This window comes from Cynocephalus volans, chromosome 2 (genome assembly GCF_027409185.1).
Source record: "Cynocephalus volans isolate mCynVol1 chromosome 2, mCynVol1.pri, whole genome shotgun sequence".
In the NCBI taxonomy this organism is placed as follows: Eukaryota; Metazoa; Chordata; class Mammalia; order Dermoptera; family Cynocephalidae; genus Cynocephalus; species Cynocephalus volans.
This window is the reverse complement of record NC_084461.1, coordinates 141028262-141052935: the sequence shown is the minus strand read 5'-3', so window position 1 is coordinate 141052935 and position 24674 is coordinate 141028262. Positions and strand designations below refer to the sequence as shown.

The 24674-nt window shown below is 39.6% G+C and overlaps 1 protein-coding gene across 1 annotated transcript in view; it reads left to right on the top strand.

Annotated features, from left to right (window-relative positions):
• Positions 1 to 13301: 13301 nt before the first annotated feature.
• Positions 13302 to 24674, top strand: part of RNF145 (ring finger protein 145) — a 51363-nt gene continuing 39990 nt past the window's right edge. Inside the window, exons 1-2 of the mRNA XM_063086039.1 lie at positions 13302 to 13619; positions 18746 to 18952. Coding sequence (XP_062942109.1) covers positions 18769 to 18952 — 184 coding nt within the window. The 5' untranslated portion in view covers positions 13302 to 13619; positions 18746 to 18768. The remainder of the gene's footprint in view (positions 13620 to 18745; positions 18953 to 24674) is intronic.

Here is a 24674-nt window from a genome sequence, read left to right as displayed (position 1 = left end):
TAGGGACTGCCAGCCATCATTAGTTTACCAAAAGACTCATCACTTTGGAGATACTAAGGATTTTGAGAGTTGTATATCAGGAGATGGGGATAAAGACCAAATATGTATTTTCACAGTATCACAGAACCCAGTTGTATTAGCCCATTTCTGTTGCTTATAACAAAATACCTGGAACTGTGTGATTTGTAAGAAAACGAAATTTATTGCTTACAGTTTCAGAGGCTGGGAAGTTCAAAGTCCAGGGAACATATTTGGTGAATGCCTTGGTAGTGGCCACAGTGACCCTGGGGTCTCACATGGCAGAAATGGCAGAACAGAGAGAGAGAGAGAGAGGCTAACTTCTCATGTGCTCTTCTTTAAAGCCCTCAAAACCATGCCCTGACCACCATTATTAATCTATTCACTACAGCATAGTCCTACAATCTAATCACCTCTTCAAGGCCCCACCTTTCAATTACCATAATAGGATTTCCCACCCTCAAGAGGTAAGTGGGAATTAAGCTTTTAATATATGAACTTTGGGGGACACAATTCAATCAACCCACAGCACCAATGTTCATAAGTAGTAGAATGAATAAATAAACAATGTTATAGTGATATGACAGAATTCTATAGTGCAATGAAAATGAATGAGCTGCAATTTCACACAAGAGCATTTCACAATGTTAAGCAGAAAAAACTAGTTACAAAATAATACGTAACATTTGATTCAACTTATATAACATTCAAAGACAATGAGAACTAAACTACAGTATTTAAGGATTCATACTTCGGTGGTCAAACAAAGAAAAAGAAGTGACTACAGTAAAGTCAGGAAAATGGTTAGCTTTGGAGTTAATGAGGGTTGTAAATAAGAAGGGCATGTAGGGACTTCTGGGGTGTTGGCAAACTTCTATTTCTGAATAGTGGTTTGAATGGCTGTATTTCATAATAGTATGTTAAGCTGTGCAGTTGTGTTCTTATACACTTATTATTACTATTACTGTTGGTTACTTTCTTTTCTTCATAATAGCATATTATACTTAGGGGTGAGTGGCAAGCAAATTAAAAGGACTGACTGCCTTGGGACTCTTATAACTGCAAGTAACAGAAAACACAACCCAAACTCTTTTAAGTGAAAGAGGTAATTTATTGGCTAATATAATTAAAGAGTAGGGGGGTAGGCATGCTGGCTTCAGATGAGGCTTAGATCAGGGATCATACACTGTGAGCATGTCCTGGGTTTTTTGTTGTTGTTGTTGCTTGTTTGTTTGTTTTTGTGTGTTTCTCAGGTTCTCTTTCTTGTGTTGGCTAAATCTTCAGGTTGGCTTATTACCCACCGCCCTTTTTTTTCTGGCAGCTGTCCAGTATGGAGATCAGAACTCTTGACCTTGATGTTCTAACATCGTGCTCTAGTCAACTGAGCTAACAAGCCAGCCTGGCTCTTTCCTTTTGGATCCAAGATAGCTGCCCGTAATATGTGGGATTATAAACTTCCTTTTTTTAGGTCTAGCAGGAAGGAGAAACTTTGTTCTTCCAAAAGTTCAATGAAAAGCTCTGGTATTTAGTCTTGCTCTGATCAGCCTGATGTGGGTCACTGGTCCTTCCCTAGATTAATCAGTAAGAGAAGTAGCATAAACTGGTCGATCCATCCATGGTCAATGGCCAATAGACCATATGACTATTCAAGGTACAAGGTGGTATCAGAAAAAGGGAAAGAAAAATAATAGTGGAGAAACAACTAACAAACGTTTATGACAAATCAATATCTATTGTAATTAGTTAAATATCATCATGTAGAAAAAGTAGCATACAATTTTGCACTACTCCCTATCTCAGGTAATCAGAACCAAGACAAAGAAAGTAGCTGGGTAGGATAGAGGCACACCAGCTGAGCTTAACTCTGAAAACAACAAAAATGTTTTTTTCCCTGCTGATGTTGGAGATTCAAAACCATCACAAGTACTCTGATTGATTAAAAGCAAAGCTGGCTTGTCAGACTTAACAACCAAGGCAATGAGCAAAACTTGATCGGGTCTTCTTTGGTGGGAGAAAAAGCTACCTGTAAAAGATATTTTGAGAACTGAGAAAATATGAGTATTGGCTGGACAGTAGAAGATTTAGGAAATTATACTTCATTTTCTTAGGTGTGGTAATATTGAAGAAAGTTCTTATTTTTAGAAGAGGCAGGCTAGAGTATTTAGGGATGCAGTGTGTTGATACCTGCAGTTTACTCTCAAATAGCTTAGCAAAAGACACACACACATATAGATAAAGCAAATCTGCAAAACATTAACAATTGTTGAATCTGGATGGTGTGTATATGTGTGATCATTATAATATTCCTGAAATTCTTCTGAATATTTGAAACTCTTTAACATAAAATACTGGGAAAATAAAAAATGTTTTCAGGAACATCTAAAAAAACCAAACCAAAAAACCCCCAATCTGACTTGTTTCTATGCTTTCTTCCCCTGTAGTCCAAGGTATTAGTTCTACACTAATCAGAAAGAAATACATTTATTTTGGAATAAAAATAATATAAGCTTTATTGCTTTTCCAGTTATCCATGAAAAATATTTCTTCAGCACCAGCTATGTGTATGCATCTCTTATTAACAGGGAGTTTATCATTTCATCTCTATTTGACTTTATTACGGAATAAAAGCTGCCAACCAAATACTGAAGACAGAAGTAGGTGAATTAATAACATTTATTGAGGGCTTACTTTGTACCAGGAATATTAGCATACATCATTTCATTTATTTTTTATAACAACCCTGTAAAGTAGATACTATCATTATCCTTGCTTTACAGATGATGACTAGAAGTATTTATAAGTTCTGTATACTTGGCAGAGTCCCACAGCTAACAAGTATGGGGCATCTGCATCTAAGATTGAACCTCTCCTTATATACTGCTGATGGAAATGTAAAATGAAGCATCCACTTTGGAAAAAAGTCTGGCAGTTCCTCAAAAAGTTAATCATAGAGTTACCATATGATCCAGCAATTCTACTGCTTAAGTGTGTATCCGCAACACATGAAAACATGTGCCCACACAAAAACTTGTATAGGAATGTTCATAACAGCATTATTCACAAAAGCCAAAAAGTGAAAACAACCCAAATGTCCATTAACTGATGAACGGATCAACAAATGTGGTATATCCATACAATGGGGATTTTATTTGGCAAGAAAAGGATATGAAGCACCAGTCCATGCTCCACATGTATGAACCTCAAAAACATTATACTAAGTGAAATAAGCTAGACACAAAAGGCCACATATTGTACAATTCCATTTATATAAAATGTCCAGAACAGGCAAATCCATGAAGACAGAAAGATTGGTGGTTGTTTAGGGCTGGGGGCAGCGGGGAGGGGCAGTGATTGCTAATGGATATGGGTGTTTTTTTGGGAGGGGAGGTTTTGATGAATGTTCTAAAATTGATTATGGTGATGGTGTACAACTTTGTCAATATACTAAAAACCACTGAATTGTACATTTTAAAATAGGTAGATTGTATGATATGTGAATTAAACTGTTACATATATATAAGAAAAAAAGAGTTAATCTCTCTTTATTGTACTATATTGCGTAACAAAACTATAGTTTTCTTCATAGGATTGCCTTTCAAAATCAAACCATGAGGGTCGCCTGTTTGAATGAGATTCTGCATATCATTTAGACTCTTCTAATCAAAAAAGTTGATTATTGAATTGGCTATTTTTGAACATCCAATTTTTTAAATTGAATAGAGAAAACCTCAAAGTGTCCAGAAAATATTAAGAATGAATAAAGTGTGTGAATGAATGAATACATGGAATTCTCTTTTCCCCATATTCCAGTGTTGGCTACACACATTTTTTGGTTTGTGGCCTCATAATGTGAAATCTATTACAAGAGCTCTTTTCTCTGGATGTAGAAGGCAGTGTATAATGAACTGACCATCAGTTATCTGCAGATTTGCAACAAAAGATTATTTCTATGTGATTATTAGCAATAGCTGGTTCTATAGGAATTCAGGAATTAGTCTTTTGGAATGGCTAGAATTGTAACAAATACGCACTCTTTCACCCTTTGTATCGACTTCCTCCTCAATGTTGGATGCATTTAGGAAGAAAGGAAGATAACCTTTAGAATCCTGAACAGTCTGCCTTTCTGTAGAGACACTTCTTTCATTCTAGCACCCTGGGCTAGTTCCATACTTTTATGACCAAGATGTAGCATTTGGGCATTTCCTTAAGTTTGTTCCAAGTACTCACTCTAAGTTTAGCTCCTGGCTTTTGCTGATTTGGGTGGGTTGGGTGCCTTTACAAGGTACTCCCTCTACAGTGTGATAGCTCTCTCTCCTATCCCACCCCCATTCTTTTTTTCTTTTGCTTTTCTATTTAGTTTGATTTGGTTACCTGCTCCTGGCAGTGCAGAGCTTTCCGAAAACTGGATTAGCAGCAATATAATAGCAGTAACCCTTTCATTACCGGGGTAATTTTCTTTACTTGTTGTTTTGAACTTCAGCATTTGTAGGTAGCTGCTGTAAAATTAAAAGGTAAAAAGACATGTGACTTTTTCATGCTTTTACAAGTCCAGAGTACTTATAGTGAGGGTTATAGGCTTTGAAGTCATTTTCTCCCCTTTGAAAAAGGAAACAATGTGAGAGCTAAGGAAGACCTCTCTTCCATTTAAATAAAACACAAATCCAGTAACAATACAAATATAATATTTTCAAGATTCTGCAATTTGAGGCTGTCTGGTTAGCTCAGCAGGTTACAGGCCATACATTTCGACTTCTTTGTAATCTGCTTCTGGCCTTATGTTTTCCTGATTTAGTCAATAGTAAAGTTGTTGAACAGGCAGGGAACCAAGGGATTAGTCCTTGCTATCTCCAGTGGCTTCCTAGTCCAGTCAGTAGTCATGTGACTTCCGTAATTTCTTACATATCAGGCTATAAAAGAGACTCATAAAACTGCCTCCCTGGAATATGACAGGGTTAACGATTATTCTTTTTTTTTTTTTCAACCTTGAGATTTGCATTTATTAATTTTTATTTTATTTTATTTTATTTTTTTTAAATTTTATTTTGTCGATATACATTGTGGCTGATTATTGCTCCCCATCACCAAAACCTCCCTCCCTTCTCCCTCCCCCCCTCCCCCGCAACAATGTCCTTTCTGTTTGCTTGTCGTATCAACTTCAAGTAATTGTGGTTGTTATATCTTCTTCCACCCCCCCCCCCCGGTTTTGTGTGTGTGTGTGTGTGTGTGTGTGTGAGTGTGTGTGTGAGAATTTATAGATTAATTTTTAGCTCCCACCAATAAGTGAGAACATGTGGTATTTCTCTTTCTGTGCCTGACTTGTTTCACTTAATATAATTCTCTCGAGGTCCATCCATGTTGTTGCAAATGGCAGTATTTCATTCATTTTTATAGCTGAGTAGTATTCCATTGTGTAGATGTACCACATTTTCCGTATCCACTCATCTGATGATGGACATTTGGGCTGGTTCCAACTCTTCGCTATTGTAAGGAGTGCTGCGATGAACATTGGGGAACAGGTATACCTTCGACTTGATGATTTCCATTCCTCTGGGTATATTCCCAAGAGTGGGATAGCTGGGTCGTATGGTAGATCTATCTGCAATTGTTTGAGGAAACTCCATACCATTTTCCATAGAGGCTGCACCATTTTGCCATCCCACCAACAATGTATGAGAGTTCCTTTTTCTCCGCAACCTCGCCAGCATTTATCGTTCAGAGTCTTTTGGATTTTAGCCATCCTAACTGGGGTTAGATGGTATCTCAGTGTGGTTTTGATTTGCATTTCCCGGATGCTGAGTGATGTTGAGCATTTTTTCATATGTCTGTTGGCCATTTGTATATCTTCCTTAGAGAGATGCCTACTTAGCTCTTTTGCCCATTTTTTAATTGGGTTGCTTGTTTTCTTCTTGTAGAGTTGTTTGAGTTCCTTATATATTCTGGATATTAATCCTTTGTCAGATGTATATTTTGCAAATATTTTCTCCCACTCTGTTGGTTGTCTTTTAACTCTGTTAATTGTTTCTTTTGCTGTGCAGAAGCTTTTTAGTTTGATATAATCCCATTTGTTTATTTTTCCTTTGGGTGCCCGTGCTTTTGGGGTCGTATTCATGAAGTCTGTGTCCAGTCCTATTTCCTGAAGTGTTTCTCCTATGTTTTCTTTAAGAAGTTCTATTGTTTCAGGGTGTATATTTAAATCCTTAATCCATTTTGAGTTGATTTTAGTATACGGTGAGAGGTATGGATCTAGTTTCCTTCTCCTGCATATGGATATCCAGTTATCCCAGCACCATTTGCTGAAGAGGCAGTCCCTTTCCCAGTGAATAGGCTTGGTGCCTTTGTCAAAGATCAGATGGAAGTGAGTGTGTGGGTTGATTTCTGGATTCTCTATTCTATTCCATTGGTCAGTGTGTCTGTTTTTATGCCAGTACCATACTGTTTTGGTTATTATAGCTTTGTAGTATAGCTTAAAGTCAGGTAGTGTTATGCCTCTAGCTTTATTTTTTTTGCTCAGCATTGCTTTGGCTATGCGTGGTCTTTTATTGTTCCATATAAATGACTGGATAGTTTTTTCCATTTCTGAGAAAAATGTCTTTGGAATTTTGATGGGGATTGCATTGAATTTGTATATCACTTTGGGTAGTATGGACATTTTCACTACGTTGATTCTTCCAATCCAAGAGCATGGGATATCTTTCCATCTTCTTGTATCCTCTCTAATTTCTCTCAGCAGTGGTTTGTAGTTCTCATTATAGAGAATTTTCACCTCCTTGGTTAACTCAATTCCTAAGTATTTTATTTTTTTGGTGGCTATTGTAAATGGGCAGGCTTTCTTGATTTCTCGTTCTGCATGTTGACTATTGGAGAAAAGAAATGCTACTGATTTTTGTGTGTTGATTTTGTATCCTGCTACTGTGCTGAAATCATTTATCAATTCCAGCAGTTTTTTTGTAGAGGTTTTAGGCTGTTCTATATATAGGATCATGTCATCTGCAAACAGGGACAGTTTGACTTCATCTTTTCCAATCTGGATGCCCTTTATTTCCTTCTCTTCTCTGATTGCTCTGGCTAGTACTTCCAACACTATGTTGAATAGGAGTGGTGAGAGTGGGCATCCTTGTCTAGTTCCTGTTCTTAAAGGAAAAGCTTTCAGCTTTTCCCCATTCAGGATGATATTGGCAGTGGGTTTGTCATATATGGCTTTCATTATGTTGAGATACTTTCCCTCTATACCTAACTTATAGAGGGTCTTTGTCATGAATGAGTGCTGAATTTTATCAAATGCTTTTCAGCATCTATAGAGATGATCATATGGTCCTTGTGTTTGAGTTTATTAATATGGTGTATCACATTTATTGATTTGCGTATGTTGAACCAACCTTGCATCCCTGGGATGAATCCCACTTGATCGTGATGAATAATTTTACGTATGTGTTGCTGTATTCTGTTTACTAGTATTTTAGTGAGGATTTTTGCATCTATATTCATCAGGGATATCGGCCTGTAGTTTTCTTTTTTGGTTATATCTTTACCTGGTTTTGGTATCAGCATGATGTTTGCTTCATAGAATGAGTTTGGGAGATTTGTGTCCGTTTCATTCTTTTGGAATAGTTTGTAAAGAATCGGTGTCATTTCCTCTTTGAATGTTTGGTAAAATTCTGCTGTGAATCCATCTGGTCTCGGGCTTTTCTTTGTTGGGAGCCTTCTGATAACAGCTTCAATCTCCTTTATTGTTATTGGTCTGTTCAAATTTTCTACGTCTTCATGGTTCAGTTTTGGGAGCTTGTGTGTGTCCAGAAATTTATCCATTTCCTCCAGATTTTCAAATTTGTTGGCGTATAGTTGTTTATAGTAGTCTCGAATGATTCCTTGTATTTCAGATGAATCAGTTGTAATATCGCCTTTTTCATTTCTAATTTTTGTTATTTGAGTCTTCTCTCTTCTTTTTTTTGTTAGCCATGCTAATGGTTTGTCAATTTTATTTATCTTTTCAAAAAACCAACTATTTGATTCGTTAATCTTTTGAATTGTTTTTTGGTTTTCAATTTCATTTAGTTCTGCTCTGATCTTAATGATTTCTTTCCGTCTGCTAACTTTAGGTTTGGATTGTTCTTGTTTCTCTAGTTCTTTAAGGTGAAGTGTTAGGTTGTTCACTTTCCACCTTTCCATTCTTCTGAAGTGAGCGTTTAATGCAATAAATTTCCCCCTCAATACTGCTTTTGCAGTATCCCACAGGTTTTGGTATGATGTATCATTGTTTTCATTAGTTTCAATAAATTTTTTGATTTCCTGCTTGATTTCTTCTTGGACCCATATGTCATTAAGTAGAATGCTGTTTAATTTCCATGTGTTCGTATAGTTTCCAGAGTTTCGTTTGTTATTAATTTCTAGTTTTAATCCATTGTGGTCTGAGAAGATACATGGGATAATTCCAATTTCTTTGAATTTATTGAGACGATTTGTGACCTAATATGTGATCTATCCTGGAAAATGATCCATGTGCTGATGAGAAGAATGAATATTCTGAGGTTGTTGGGTGGAATGTTCTGCAGATATCTGCCAATTCCAATTGGTCTAGAGTCTTGTTTAGATCTTGTGTTTCTCTACTGATTCTTTGCCTAGATGATCTGTCTAATATTGACAGTGGGGTGTTCAGGTCCCCTGCTATTATGGTATTAGTGTCTATTTCCTTCTTTAGGTCTAATAGAGTTTGTTTTATAAATCTGGCTGCTCCAACATTGGGTGCATACATATTTATGATTGTTATGTCTTCTTGATGGATCAGTCCTTTTATCATTAAGTAGTGTCCCTCATTGTCTCTTTTTATGGTTTTTAAAGTCTATTTTGTCAGATATAAGAATAGCTACTCCAGCTCGTTTTTCTTTTCTGTTTGCATGGTAAATCTTTTTCCATCCTTTCACTCTTAGTCTGTGTGAATCTTTATGGGTGAGGTGGGTCTCTTGTAGGCAGCATATAGTTGGGTCCTCCTTTTTGATCCAGTCAGCCAGTCTGTGTCTTTTGATTGGGGAATTTAAGCCTTTTACATTAAGAGTTGTTATTGAAAGGTGTTGATTTATGCCTAGCATTTTATTGGTTGTTTTGTTGTCTTAGGTGTCTTTTGTTCCTTGCTATCTGATTTACTGTTTGGTTTTTGTGTTTGTTGGTTCCTTAGGTTGTAGATAGCGTTTTTGTTTGCTTGTTTTCTCTTCATGAATGCCATTTTTATTATACTAGTGGGTATTGATTTTTCTTGGGTTTTTATGGCAGTGGTAGTTATTTTTCAGGAACCAAACCCAGTACTCCCTTGAGGATTTCTTGTAAGGGTGGTCATGTGGTAGTGAACTCCCGCAGTTTTTGTTTGTCTGAGAAATATACTATTTGCCCTTCATTTCGGAAGGATAGCCTTGCAGGGTAGAGTATTCTTGGCTGGTAATCTTTGTCTTTTATTATTTTGAAAATATCATCCCATTCCTTTCTAGCTTTTAGGGTTTGTGATGAAAAGTCTGATGTTAACCTGATTGGGGCTCCCTTATAGGTGATTTGACGCTTCTCTCTTGCAGCTTTTAAGATTCTCTCTTTGTCTCTGAGTTTTGCCAATTTGACTATGACATGTCTTGGAGAAGGCCTTTTTGGGTTGAATATGTTTGGAGATCATTGAGCTTCCTGGATCTGAAGATCTGTGACTTTTCCTATACCTGGGATGTTTTCTGCCACTATTTTGTTGAATATGTTTTCAATGGAATCTCCATTTTTCTCTCCTTCTGGAATACCCATGACTCGGATATTTGAGCGCTTAAGGTTGTCTAATATATCTCTCAGATTTTCTTCAATGTCCTTGATTCTTTTTTCTTTCTTTTTGTCTGCTTGTGTTATTTCAAAGCTCATCTTCAAGTTCAGAGGTTCTCTCTTCAACTTCGACAAACCTGCTGGTTAAACTCTCCGTTGTGTTTTTTATTTCGCTGAATAACTTCTTCAGTTCAGCAAGTTCTGCTACATTTTTTTTCAGGACATTGATTTCTTTGTACATTTCCTCTTTCAGATCCTGTATACTTTTCCTCATTTCATCATGATGTCTAGCTGTGTTTTCTTGTATCTCATTCAGTTTCCTTAGAATTATCACTCGAAATTCCTTGTCAGTCATTTCAAGGGCTTCTTGTTCTATAGGACTTAGAGTTTGAGATTTATTAACTTTTGGTGGTGTACTTTCTTGATTTTTTGTATTTCTGGTTTTTTTTTTTTTGATGTTTATTCATTGTGGCAGGGGGTTTCACAGTCCACCGGTTTGAGACTAATGAATAACTAGGATGTTGCTGTGGTTGCCAATTTCATATGGCTACCTCCGTGGCTGCTCAGTTGGCCTCTAGTGCCTTGTGTGTGTGGTTGCCTCGGGTCTTGGGCTTCTCCGGGGAGCCACCTTTCTGGGCAGCTTGGACTCTGCTGGGCTGATGGATCACGTACCACAGGGTGTGTGATCGCTGTTGAGCTTTCACTTCCTGCGCCGGACTTCTTCCTGTTCCGTGTGCTCTGGCCCAGGCTGTTGGATCGTGCAGTGGCGACCCCACAGGGTGTGTGGTTTCTGTCGAGTCTCCGCCTCCCTGGCCGCAGGTCTCCCCACTCTGTGCACACTGTGCTGGGCTGGGGCGTGTCTTCTGCAACCCTCGTCTATCAGCTGGGCCTTCAAGACCCTGCTCAGCACCGCCTCGCCCAGGAAGTCTACCAGGTTTCTGCTAGGCACAGACGACCGGTCGCCCTGGGTGCCTTTGTAGCACTGTGTAGATCTTTCTCAGGACTTGTTCACCTTTGTATCCCCCCGGTATAAACCGAGTCTAGCGCCCACCTGCAGCCAGCTCTCCGGCAGGTTCAAGCAGACCTGGGAACTCTCCTACCACACTATTCCCAACGAGAAATTGGTTAGGCTTTTTTCCGAACTGGTGGCCGCAGAGATGGTATCTGCCTCCCAGTAACAGGAAGTTTACCGGGGCCAGAGTCCAGGGTGTGGTGGAGTGACAGTCGGCCCACCCGTACTTCCTTGCCCTCCTGACACTGGCCGGGGATGACCCACGCCACCAACCCACCAGAGAACCGGGAGGGAGTGTGAGGGGAGGCCGGCCGGCAGGCTCCGGAAAGCCCTGCGCAGGGCCAAGCAAGTGGGAAGGCTCAGTGATGGCTGAGCCGGGCGGAGCTGCCAGCACCTGGGAAAATGGAGGCAGCCCCAGGGCGGTGAGTGGCCTGGTGATGCAGGCGGGGGCTGGGTGGGCGTCAGTCCCCCAAACAGGGCTGGTCCAGGGTTCACTCAGAGGGTTGTGCCAGGTCGGGCGCTCACTCTCTGCCTCTGGTTTGCCGCCTTCCCCGTTCTCGGCCGTTGCTGCCTCGGGCTATTCAGTTGCGGCACGGCTCGGGCGCTCCCAGGAATCTTCTTTAATGCCGGCCTGAAACCTCGAATCCTGAATAGGGCAGCTGGCCGCCTTCAGCGCGGCCCCGGCCTCCAGGATCCTGTCTGCATCCACAGCAGCCCTGGTGCCGTGTTCCCTGTTTCGAGACTCGCTTTTGCAGCTAAGAAACAGTTCTTTTCCTGCTCCACACTTCAAAGCTGTTGCCTGTAAATGAGGCAGCCTCTCCTGCCGGGGGCAAAGTGGCAGTCAGCCCCCACGACTGGCCACCAGCAGCGGTCCTCCCTTAAGAGATGGCAAGAGGAAGGTCCACAAGTTTCCCGGCTGCCTGAGGCCCAGTGGCTGCCTTTTCCACCTCAGCTACTCCGCGCCAACCGCCGCAGCCACCGCCATCTTGAAAAAATCCTCATGTTTTGGGTTAAAGAGTATTCCAAAGCAGTATAAGGAACCTAGATGAAAGGTGCTTATAGAGAGGTGTGAACGCAATTGTCAGAAATTTTTAAAACTCGATTTCTATAGAGCTATTGGGCTAGTGGAAGCCAAGTTACACTGGTTGACTGATACCTCCAGGGATTACATTTTCTACATGCAGAGCTTGCTCTTACAATTTTAGCAAAATACAAGGGTGTTTAGAATTGGGGGTTCACCATTTAAACTGCACAGGCCAGAGACTTGAATTTCCAAGGATTGCCTCCAATACAGCTATGTTCACAGTACATTAATTTCTCTTGTACATGCTGAAGCTGAGGCTTCACAATTTCAGAATGATCCAGTACAGTTGCAACATCTTACCCATTACTGGGTGTGTGTATCTTCTGTGTACGTAGGCACTGCCAACATCAAAGGCTGGACTAGTTTCTAGTAGCAACTGGCTCTCCAGGAACTAACAAAAGAGAAAGCACAGTAGAGATGGGATGGGGGTTGGGGGCGTAGGGGGACGGAATGGAGGTAGGGGTTTTGGAAGGTCGTGGTGAGGCAGGGCGATAGCAAAACGAGGGGATAACTCCTGCTAAATCCTAGAAGACTAGCGACATCCTCGATTCGTTCTATATCCACACAACATGCTTCAGGCTATGTATAGTGGTGAACAGTTCCTGCCCTAAAAGGTGTGGGCATTTAAATTAAGGTAGGAGGGCATATCAGTGCTAGAGACTCGGGCAGAACAAACGGGTTTCCTCGACGTTGGGGAGGGAATGTGTACACTAATCTCTGTTTTGAACCTTAGACCAAAAGTCAAGACAAACACACAAACACCGTTTAATTTCATACTACGGTATTCTTTGAATAAAACCAGGGGGTCAGAATTTTTAAATTAAACGTACTCGGTGAACAGTTCCAATTCGTTCATGTATCCACTTATTCCACAGAATTCCACAAAGATTTACTGCGGGCCTACTCAGTGCTGGACACTGCTGGGCCATCACGGACGAGGTCCCTGACGCCATGGAGTTGACAGTTCTAGTCCAGTTAGTGAAGGAGTTAAAAAAACATTCTCGCATCATTGCCACCGCCATTGCACCAGGGCAGGATCAGCTCTTCGAATTCTCACACATGGTCCCCGCAGGTAATCGTGGGTGTGAACGCTTATGGCTCGTGGTGTTTGGGCAGTGTGAGTGCACGTGTGTTAGAATGGCGCGTGTCACAGTGCACGGACAGGTGTCGGGGAGATACACATCCCGAGAGCCTCCCGAACCTGGCAATGTGGGCCGGGGGAGGCTCCTGTCTCCCGCCCACACACCGGAGGCGGTGCGGGAACCACCTCGGGGGCGCGATTGTGAGTGAGCGCGGGCGCGCGCGGCGGGGAGGGGGAGCGGGGGAGGGGCGCGCCGCGCTGGCCGGTCCGCGCGCAGGCGCAGAACGCGGCAGTGGGGCCGGACCGCCGCAGAGCGCCGGGGGCGGGGGGAGCCAGCTCAAGAGGCCATGGCCGCCGCCGCCGCCGCCGGCTGCTGAGGGGCTCGGCCCGCGAGCGCCTGACGCCGCGGACGATGGTGACCGCACGGGTTGGGCCGCTGCCGCCGCCGCTGCCTCCACCTCCCAAGACGCAACAACCAAGGCCCGGCGCGGAAGAGCCGCCGTTGTGAGCCGCGTCGTCCCAGACCCCGCCGCCGCCGCCGCCCGAGGAGAACGGGAGGGCTGGCGAGAGAACCGGGGAGTTACGGAGCTCAACCGACCGCCGGTAGCGCCGTCCCGCAGGGAGGGAGGCCGCAGCCAGAGGTGACCGCGCCGCCCGACCGGCCTCTTGCCATCCCCTTCCCCACGTCCTCCCTCCCCTCCCCCATCCCGTCGCCGGCGCCTTCCTCTTCTCCTCCTTCCCCCCATCTTCACCTCCCTCTTCTCCCCAGCCTCATCGAAGTCCACGTCTCCTCTTCACCCGCAGTCCCGCTTCCCTGCCATCATCCAGCCCCTCCCGCGGTCCTCTGGGCTCCGACAGGCTTCCTCGACCTGCACTCCCCTCCCGGGGCCCAGAGCAGAGCCCCCTTTCCAGCTCCGCGGCCTCGGACGCTGCCCCCGCCTCCCTGCCCTCCCATCCCTTCCTCTTTCCAGGTCCTGGAGATATCCCTCACTTCCTAAGATGCCCTTACTCGGGGCTTTCCCCCTTCGCCGCCTCAGCACGCCATTTCGAAGCTCTTTTGCTGCCCCTTTCCAGCTCCTTTTTTCTTTTCCGTTTCCAACTTTACCTCTTTTGCGTCTTTGTCTATTCTGCTTCCACGCTTCCTTCCCTCTTTCTTTTCGCCTTGCCCTTCTTTGGTCTAAGCAGCCCCAAACTCAGTCTCCTCCCCTTCATGCGGTATAAGGTTGTTGGGGGGTGCGGAAAGGCCTGCCAAGCTATTCTTCCAGGGGAGGCCCATTGCTCAGCATCCCGTCTGTTAGTCCCTTTTTTACAGTAAGAGGCTTCCTCATTCCATCCTTTTTGTCCCCATGGTTTTCTCCCCTGCCTGCCATCCCGTCTGTCCTCCCACTCCAGTTCTGCTTTCCACATCTAAGGACCCCGAAACCCATGCCCTCTTGTAATGAGTCGCTTTTCTGTTCGCGGGTGGTGAACTTGGCCCGCGTCTTTCTTTGTAAGCTTTTTGGTGTGGGGCCCGGCGGAGCCAGCACCCTTGGCGAGACGGGAGGGGAGCTCCCGGGCCTCTCTGCTGGCAGAGTTTTTGCTGAACGTAATCCCCTAGCCCCGCGGCGGCTGCGGCCCGGATGCTGCTGCCAGTGCTTCTGCGCTGCGGCTTGCCGCGAGCTGGTTGGGGTTACTATAGTTCAAACGCATCTGAGATCAGCAGGCATGGGGGAGGAGGTGCGGGGAGAGAGGAAGGGGCCTTTGCAGTAAGAAAGCATCAAAGATTAATGGATGTCTTTGCATCGCAGTCTGCTGTAAACAGGAAACTGGTATGAAAGGAAAGGAGAGGACTGTGTGTCTTTTTATTTTTTAAAATACGGAGTGTGCAGTTCTACCGAATCTTGAATCATGCCCATAAGGATGAGCTGTCGGTGCTGCAGTCGTGACCCAGGCTGGGCGCCCAATGGCAGAAGTAGCAATTTTTTCTTTCCTCTGTCTGCTCCTTTAGTTGAAAGAAGGCCCTTATATTCGGAGTGGACTGCATATAGAGAATTGCTAGTAGTTTATGTGAAAATCAGATACATACAAAGTTAGCTAGCAACGTGTGGGAGTGGGGAGGACCAGCTATAATTAAAACATGTGCCAGTGCTTATGTAAGAAGTGCGATCTCTTTCCTGGTATCTAAGTTCTGGGCTGAGTTTACTTACGGTTTTAGTCTATAGCTTTGCCTTCTTATGTTTTCAGGGTTAATCATCCTAACAAATGGAAGATCCGAAAATCTTAAGATAAAGTTTAGTTTATGGTAGAATTTTTTTTTAATCGGTTGAGACAAAGAAAGGAGATTAATGATGAATGATGGTTTTTGTTTTTCTTCTTGGCGGGGGGGAGAAATGTGTAGAAACTTTCGGCCCTAAATTATCTAAATACTCGTACCGAGTAATGTGTCATTTTTGCTTTCTCTTTTTAAAGGGGAGTTTAGGAGATGTGAGTGCTGTTCATTTTGGGGGTAAAATCGTATTTTCTATGTCTTACTTCACATAGTTCTTCAGCAGAGACCAAGGGTGACTTTAAAAGCCTATCTTATTGTTCAGGATGGTTTGTTTGATTTCTTCGTATTCAAAACCAAAATGCTGGGTTTTCAGGAAACTGTAGAATGAGGTCCCCTGTGTTCCCTAACAGTTTGAATGGTATTCTGTGCAACATTATACTTGTACAAGACATTACTGTGTTTCAAAGTACCGATTGCTGCTTACAAGCCTGGGAATGTCATTTAGTGAAATCACTGAGGTCTCATTTTTGGTTAGCATTTGTTGAGCATTTCTTGTGGTTTTTGGAAATAAATGTCTGCTTTTTTGTTTGTTTTTCTTCTTGGCTGTTTTACTGTGTAGAGCATCTTAAGTGTGAGTCGCATTTAGTTTACATTGCTTGCAGAGACATCATGCTGGAGTATTACTTTGCCCGTTCTTTTCCCTCTAGGAGGAAATTTTAAGATTTGGCATGGAAGGTGAAACAGTGCAGGCAGTTTTTATATTTGGCTTTGGGTGTGTCAAACCATTAAATTTTCTTTGATTTCAACTCTCCTGCTTATTTTCTAGGATTATTTGGTATTGCTTTGGTTTTAAAAGAATTTTGAGCTTCTTTTGACTTTGGAATATCCTCATTAGCCCTGTCTGACAATAAATCTTAGAAAAAAGATAAATTAGGTTTGAACCAATCGTTATAAAGATATAATACCTGTACCTCAGGAAAGAAGCCTTCATTTTTCACTTCGTGTTAGTATAATGTAGTGAGTGATTTGGCAGGCGTGAGTCATATCAGATATCTACAAACAAGGTAAATATTTAAAAATTTTGTTTAGATGATGGTTTAGTGTATGGTGCTATAGTGTAGTGTACAGTATTTATCTGTGATGGTCACCACTTATCATGTGCACTTCTACTTTAGAAAGGTTCAAAATTAATAAGGTTTTGAAAAATTTTTTTCTCTCTGTGATTTTCCATGTGTTAAATTTGTTTCCTACATGCCCTTCTACATGGTCAGCTTGCCAGTGATTTGCTAAAATATCACTCACATACAAATGAAATATTTAGTGAGTAATAGATTGATAATTAAATGGGCGTGTTTTATTCTATCCAAGGTCCTTCTTAAAAACATTTGAGTCTTGAGTTGAGTATGCAGTAGAACTTGGGGATCTGTCTTCTTGAATAATCTCCTGTAGTGACAGCTTTCAGGGACCCCAAATTTTCTATTTATAGAAATATTTTCTATTTTTTGTTGTATTTGTGAGGCAGGAGTTGTGGGTGGAAATTAAGAGGGAATATGTTACGTTTTGTTAATGGCCTTCTTTTGTAACGGGTGATCCTCTGTAAGGACTAGGGAGTTTCGTGTTTTTTCTTGATTTCTAATGGAGGATTAATTATTTGTTTAGTTTTATTTATTTATTTTTTACCACTTTAGGAGCTACAATAAATGGTGAAAGTGGGTACATTTAAAAATAACAAAATGTTAAAAACAGAGAAAGTTCCAAGCCAGATGAAATAAATATGGACCACAAGTATTAACTCAGTAATAGCTCCCCTCCCCTTTTTTGTTACTTACAAAAACAGAAGTAGTGATTTATATTGGTTTCCAGAATATGGAAAAATCATTACTTTCCCATTATAGTGTAAAGCCCATCAGTGATACTGTATGTGATCATTTTCACATGCTGCTGGTGGTTTGTGAGAAAAATTTGTATACTTTGAAAAATAAATTCTGAAGAGGGCATTGAGTTATCAGTTTGGCCACCAGAGTAAGAGTTATTTCCTGTATTTTTTTTCTTATGTAGGAAAATTATTAAAATGGTCTTGTTCATTTAAAGTAATAAGAATTAGAGTATTTATCTATAAAAATGTTAATTCTATATTATTGGTAAGATATATATAAAAAACAACATTTGCATTATGGCAGATTGATATATGATGATTGAAAAACTTTTATTAATGGTGTGCCAAGTTGAGCTGCCTTTACCTTTTAACTATCTGAACTAGGAAGCTATGAAAATTGGAGAGTAAGATGGAAATACTGACAAATATTTAAATATAGCATAGCAATCTGTCACTATAATTTTCTTCAGAAATAAATATTTTCCTTTGCCCTGTAATGTCTGAAATTACTGCCAAAGTTAGAACTGTGTTTAGCTTTCTCAGCAAAATTCTTAAAAGAAAATTGTCAGAGCCAACAGTCCAGAATTATCTTTACTCTTTAAATTGTCCTTTACCCACTTTTATTTGTTTGCCCTATTCTCTTATAATTCCTTGGGTTAATTTGCAGTTCTACTGTATAAAGTGGTATTGTGTTGAATTGTTATTTTAAGTAGTAGATTGTCCAGGAGATCCTGATAACTGCCGTTCATTTCCTTCCTTTTTTTTTTTTTCTTCTTTCATTCTCTTACTACTTATCAACTGCTAAGCAGAGACAGGGGCTGCAGACTCAGTGCCTGGCTTCTTCCAACTCGGTCTGCCTGTCTGTGTATCAAGGGAAGAATTTGATAAGCATTATTTTCCCACTTTGAAGGCAGATTATAGGAATTTTAGACAGAGTTTAATGATTCAAGGAAACAGTATTGCAGATAGTGTTTCCTCTACTTGTATCTATATCATAAGTTCTCTGGATTGTAAATTTAGTACTTCAGTTTTGATTATAAGTGAATAAGGAAAAGGATAGACTATGAGACACTGCAAACTAAATGTAATTATTATTATTTTTTTTTGATGGCTGGCTGGTACGGGGATCTGAACTGATGACCTTGGTATAATAAGGCTGTGCTCCAACTAACTGAGCTAACTAGCCACCTTATATTATCACATTTTTATTGAATAGCTTAGGCTTTTTCATGGACTAAATATTTAAAATTTGTCCTCTTTTTTTTAAGAGCTACATAGATCTCAAGTAATTTTATAGGTGTGAGGTTTTTTTTTTTTTTGCAAGTTAATTGGGCAAAAGTTACAGTATTCTTACAGTGTTTTATTGCTATGTGCCTAGATTTGGAGTTAGTGGCCTTTATAAGAATAAGTTTTGAAGCCTGAACATTTAATCAGAGTTTTAAGATTGGGCAGACCTGAAAGTGTCAATGTGAAAACAAAATACAAAGGTTATTTCATGACTATCTAAGGGTAGATGTAGCCAAGAAGTTTTATGCATTCTAACATAGTTTTTGTATGGTATGTGACTATCAGATTCTTAAGAGGGTATGTAAAAGCTATTTATGTTGACTTATTTTTTACATATTGTGTCTTCTGAATTTTAGGTCTTCTCCAAGAAAAAAAAAACATGGCTGCAAAGGAGAAACTGGAGGCAGTGTTAAATGTGGCCCTAAGGGTGCCAAGCATTATGCTGTTGGATGTTCTGTACAGATGGGATGTCAGCTCCTTTTTCCAGCAAATCCAAAGAAGTAGCCTCAGTAACAACCCCCTTTTCCAATATAAGTATTTGGCTCTTAACATGCATTATGTAGGTAAGTGTCAACATCACCTTTTCTAAACGTATAGCGAGCATTCTGATTTATATCTTTGTATATTTTTGAATTTGGGTAAAATGAGGTTCAGTTACACTGAGATCACAGCAACGTAGTATTGATGAATGTTTATGAATCTTGTTTAGAGTTTTGTCTTACCAGTGCATATGAATTATTAGGATTAGAGGAAAGCAGGTAGTGTTGGCTTTATTTTAGTGGGTAAAACTGGAAGGCAGAAGAAAACATTTTAGATTTTTTTTTTTTTTTTTTTTTTTGGTGGCTGGCTAGTATGGGGATCTGAACCTTTGACCTTGGTGTTTTAACACCATGCTCTAACCAGTGGAGCTAACAGGCCAGCCCCATTCTTTATTTTAATTTGATGAAATATAGTTTGAATTCTAATTTATCCTTATTTGTGGTTTAAATGAAATATTCTTTGTTGTTCCCTGAGACAAACTGAAATGTTAATATCAGTTGAAGTTTAAGTATTCATTTTAGTTATATGAAATATGGGAAATAGTACTATATTTTCTTCCTTAAAAAAAATACTTCTGTAACTATAATTGGTAAGCTTTGGTGTTACTAATAAAAATAATAATGAAGGAGTAAAGGAATTAAAGTCAAGAAATTTATGCATGAAACAGATAAAATTTAGCTGGAATAAAAGTCATGATTCTTAATTTTTAGGTTAAGTTTTAGTTTACATGTAATAAGTGTAACAGTATATTTTTATTAACATTGCTATTGAATAACTCCAGACATGGTTTCAATGGTATACCATATGGTTTTATTAATATTTTTCTGGTTGACATTGCCCATCACAAAGTATATCTTTTGTAAAATTGTGAAGGATTGTCCTATTTCTGTGAGATTTATTTTTATTTATAAAAGGACTTTCTGGGTTCCAAAATTTAGCTCTGAGAACCCCTTACATCTCTAGGAGAATTCTAGGTAAGCCATTGTGGGGAGAAGTATGGTGTAATAGAAAAGATAGTGCCCTAGAAGCAAAATATCTGGGTTCAATAAGTTCATCTCTTGCAAATGGCTTTTTTGGGGAAGTCTGTGAAATGAGAAGGTTCCTTTATGTTGCAAAATACTGTAATTCTCAGCCCTCTATTAAAGGCCCTTTATTAAAACTTTGTATGTTAGCCAATTTATGGCAAGTAGTTCCAGTCAGTTGTTGAAGAACAATTGGGTACTTGGCTTAGATTTTTAGCTTAATCAGCAAAGTAATTCACACTGTGGTTTAAAAAATGTGCTTACCATATATTATTTCTGAATAGGTTTATTATAAAAAAAAGCTAATAACCAGAAACATTAATTTTAGAAATTGAACAGATTCTAGTAGAGTTGGAGTTCATATTCTCTAGCTTATAACTTTGGGAACACAACTGAGCCTTCTTAAATATACTTATTATATGACATGGTAGAATAAGTTCAGTGATTACATGAATAGATATTTTCAGCTTGAACAGTTTTTTGAATGGAGTAATCTCTATCAAAGCATTATGTAGTGTTTTTGTAATGCTCTAGTTTACAGACTTTCACCCCTAAATACATTATAAAAATTGTTAATTTTAAAAATAGGTAATGTATTTATGTTCAAAAATCAAAAAGCATAAAAAGATATATAGTGAAAACCATTTCCCTCCTATCTTTTTTCTTATTTACTAAGTTCTTACTCTTAACCCCAAGTGGCTATTATTTCCTTGTGTATAATTCTAGAGATATTTTTACACATACATAAGTAGGTGTAAATATATATTTTCCCCTTTTTTGTATCGATGGTTATGTGTAGCATAACATACACAGTTCTGAATCTTGGGTTTTGATTGTTTGTTGATGTATCGTGGAGCCTTAACTACTGCTTTTAGATATCCATGGAATAAAATTCTCTATTCTGTTGTTTTTGTGTCTACCTTTTCCATTCTGCCAAATATTAAGATTCTGATTAAATGTCAAGGCCTCATTCCTCCATCTTTCCAATTCAGTTTTACAGTGGCATAGTGTTCTTTTCCATAATTTATTGAACTAATTAGTCTATTGGTGGACATTTTAGATACCTTCTGTCTTCTGCAATTTTATGCAGTGTTGTGCTGAATAACTTTGTATGGCCATAATTTCAATAGCTGGAAATAAAACCTTAGGTTAGATTACTAGAAGTGAAATTGCTGGGTTAAGAAGCATATACATTTACAATGTTGATAGATATTGCTGTAGAAGAGGTTATACACTTTTGTACCTCCATGAACAGTGGTTGAGAGTTCCTGCAATCCTACATACTTATCAGAACTACCTGTTATCAAACTTTTATATTTTGGCTACTCCAATAGATGAAAAAATTGATTTTTTTTTTCTGTTGATGTAGTTTTAATTTGCATTTTTCTTAAGAATGAGATTGAATTATTCACATTTAGGAAAAAACTTGTATTTCCTCTTCTGAGAATTGTCAGTTCATGTTCCCTGCCAACTTTTCTGTGGGATTGTTAGCCTTTTCTTACCGATTTGTGGGAGTTTGGTATACATTAGGAAAATTGACCCTTTGTGATGAGTTGAAAATATTTTTTCCAGTGTCAGTTCTCTGATTTCACTTGTGGTTTTTTTGACATGCAGGAGTTTTTTTTTTTTTTTTCCTAATATGGTTGAATTATTATTTTTTTTTAGCTTTAGATCTTGAATCAACTAGAAAAGCCTTCCCCATTCTTGGGTTAATAAAGAATTCTGTTATGTTTTATTTTTATTTTGTAGTCTTTTTTTCTTTTTTTATGGCTGGCTGGTACAGGGATCTGAATCCGTTACCCCTTGGTGTTACAAAGCTGTATTCTAATCATCTGAGCCAACCAACTAGCCCTTATTTTTGTAATCTTATTTTTATATTTAAATCTGCTTGTTTGGAGTTTATCTGCATATACAGTGTGTTATAGGCATAATTTTATTTTTTTCTAGACAACTATTCAGTAATCCCCACCTATTCATTAGTTTAGTCCATTTTCTCCTGATTATTATATACTAAATTCTCACATATTTTTTGTTCCATTTCTGAACTTTTTTCTGTTCTTATATATAGTCTGCCTACTTGTGGATTATTAGCACACTGTCGTATTCATTGAAACTCTAGATTACATTTTACCATTTCATAGTGTTAGTCCCTTCATTTTTCTTTATTTTCCCCCTGAATGCTTTTTTTGTATTTTTAGTTTTCTATAAGAACTTAATAGTTATCTAGTCTCGTTTCAGAACAAAACAACCCTGTTGACCTTTTTATTGAAATTACATGATTAAAATTTTAAGTGCTCACTTCAGCAGCACTTATACTAAAATTGGAATGATACATGGCCCCTGTGCAAGGATAAACATGCAAATTCATGAAACGTTATGTTAAAAAAAAAAAAAAAGGACTGGCTGGTTAGTTGAGTTGGTTAGAGCGCAGCCTTATAGCGCCAAGGTCATGGGTTCAGATCACCATATTGGCCAGCTGCAAAAAATAAATAAATAAAATATAACTTTAAGTTAGGGTGAAGAGATAGCTTAAGTATACTAACTCTGTACAGGAACACAGAACGCTTTCCTATATTCAAGATTTCTTTTGAGACCTTCTGGAGTGTTCAACAGTTTTCTTGATATAGGTTTTGACATTGACTGTTAAGTTTATTCCTTAATTTTTATTGTAAGTGATTTTTTTTTCCACTTTATATCTTCTAATTGTTATTAAGAAATTTAAAAATCAAGGTAGGGAGCAGGAAAGTTTGTATTTATGGAATGTAATTGTATCTTCAAACTTAGAAGCTTTCCAGTATGGGTTCTTCTTGAGAATAGGTAAGAGAAGTGACTGTCCAGATGTAATTGGTGGAATGTTAATCATAGAACTGTTTTGTGGAATATAGGATATGAAATGGGGAATGTAAACTAAGGTAAATCATAACTAAAGCCAAAATGTTTCATTATTTTAGTTATACTAAGTTTCCATTTATATTGTCAGACGTAGGGCTCAGACCCTTCAGACCCATTGTGCAGACTGGGTCCCCAGACCCCTCACATATAGGTCCATGCTAGGTAATTGGGAAAGATCCCGGGAGCTGTTGGCAGATGACACGAGCTCAGTTCTCAGCAGCAGCAGCAGCAGCTTACAGGTCTGGTGGTGGCAGTTACCTGTGGTGGAGGGTCCCACAGACACTGGCAGCAACCTCCAGCAGCAGTAGTGGCCTTCCCATGCCCCCCCCCCCAGGGGGGGCATCCCGGGGGTGGGGAGCACCGTAGATCAGAGCCACTCATCCTTTATACTTAAGTCCATAACCCAGGACACATGGTAATTACATTAGATGATAACCAAGGAACACCTGAGCGCATGTGCCTATTTACATCAAATGCTCAGCAAGATTCTGAGTGTCTGAGGGGCCCTGACCATTGCCTCTATTTTCCCAAGGGGGAACAAAAATAGTATTGGAAAGGTAGAGTGGGTCCTTTTCTTAAGAGCCCTGAATACATATGGTGGATATTGTGCTTAATTTGGGAGGTAGCAATGGGTTGATGCAGGTTCTCGAGCAGGTGAGCTGCATTTTAAGATGGATTAGGCAGTATTGTATAGGATGATGGATTGGGGAGGAGAGAAACTGCAGGGGAGAAACCAGTTAGGAGTTTAGGCAAGAAGTAGTGAGAGCCAGAACTAGCATGATAGAAGTTGGAAAGGGAAGAATGGATATGAAAGTTCTATTGAAATTACCATCACTAAAATCATTAGTGATCTAAAATGTAAATTTCAAGCCTCATTTGTGGCTTCATTCTGCAGACTTTTCCATGATTATGAAGCTGTTGTCCACTTCCTCTTTCTTAGAAGTGTTTCTTCCCTGATTTTTCTCCTGATTCTCTGACCATTCCTTCTGACTCTTGCTTTTTTATCCTTTAGACTGCTTAAGTGTTGCTATTGCCCAGAATTTGTGTTGAATTTTCATTCTTTGTTGTTTGGGTGATCTCATGTAGTTTTGACTGCAAATCTCTATCTCCACTTTCCACTGCACTTGGACCACCTTAGTTTAGAGTTGGTTTTTCTGTGTGATCTCATGGCACCCAGTTCACACCTTCACCAGAGCACCTATTATGCTGCATTCTAAGGGTCAATATGCTTATCTAGATTGTGAGCTCCTTTAAGGTTGGAAGGGAGTTGTTTATTATCTCAGTATTATCTCAGTATTCCCAGCACCTAGCTAGTGCCTGAGACTGAATGAGTGAATTTCTAACTACCTGTTAGACATCGCCACCTAAATAGCCTATAGACATTTCAACTTGTCGTCAGTCTCTAAATTCATCACCTTTACCTCACCTCAGACCTCTTCTTCCTTCTGTATTTCTTAATAGCAAAACTGTTTTCTTGATTACCCAAGCTTAGAAACATCAGAACCATTTTCACTTCCCTTTTCTCAACCACTCACCCATAGATCACCGCTAAGGCCTATTTAAGTATGTATCTCATAGCTTATTCTGCCAACTCCATACCCAAAGCTAGTGTTTTGATCAAGGCCCTTATTTTTTCTCTAGTACCACCGTAATCTTTAAATAGTAGAAATTGTCAGATTCATCAGGTCATCATTTTTAAATGCTGCTCGTCTTGCTTTTTAATTGTAAATTACTGTAGGGTTAGCTTCATTATTATCAATTTAGTTTGTTATGGGTTGTTTGATTAATCCCATAGGGTGAATAGAGATGTGCATTTGTATCAACAGTATTT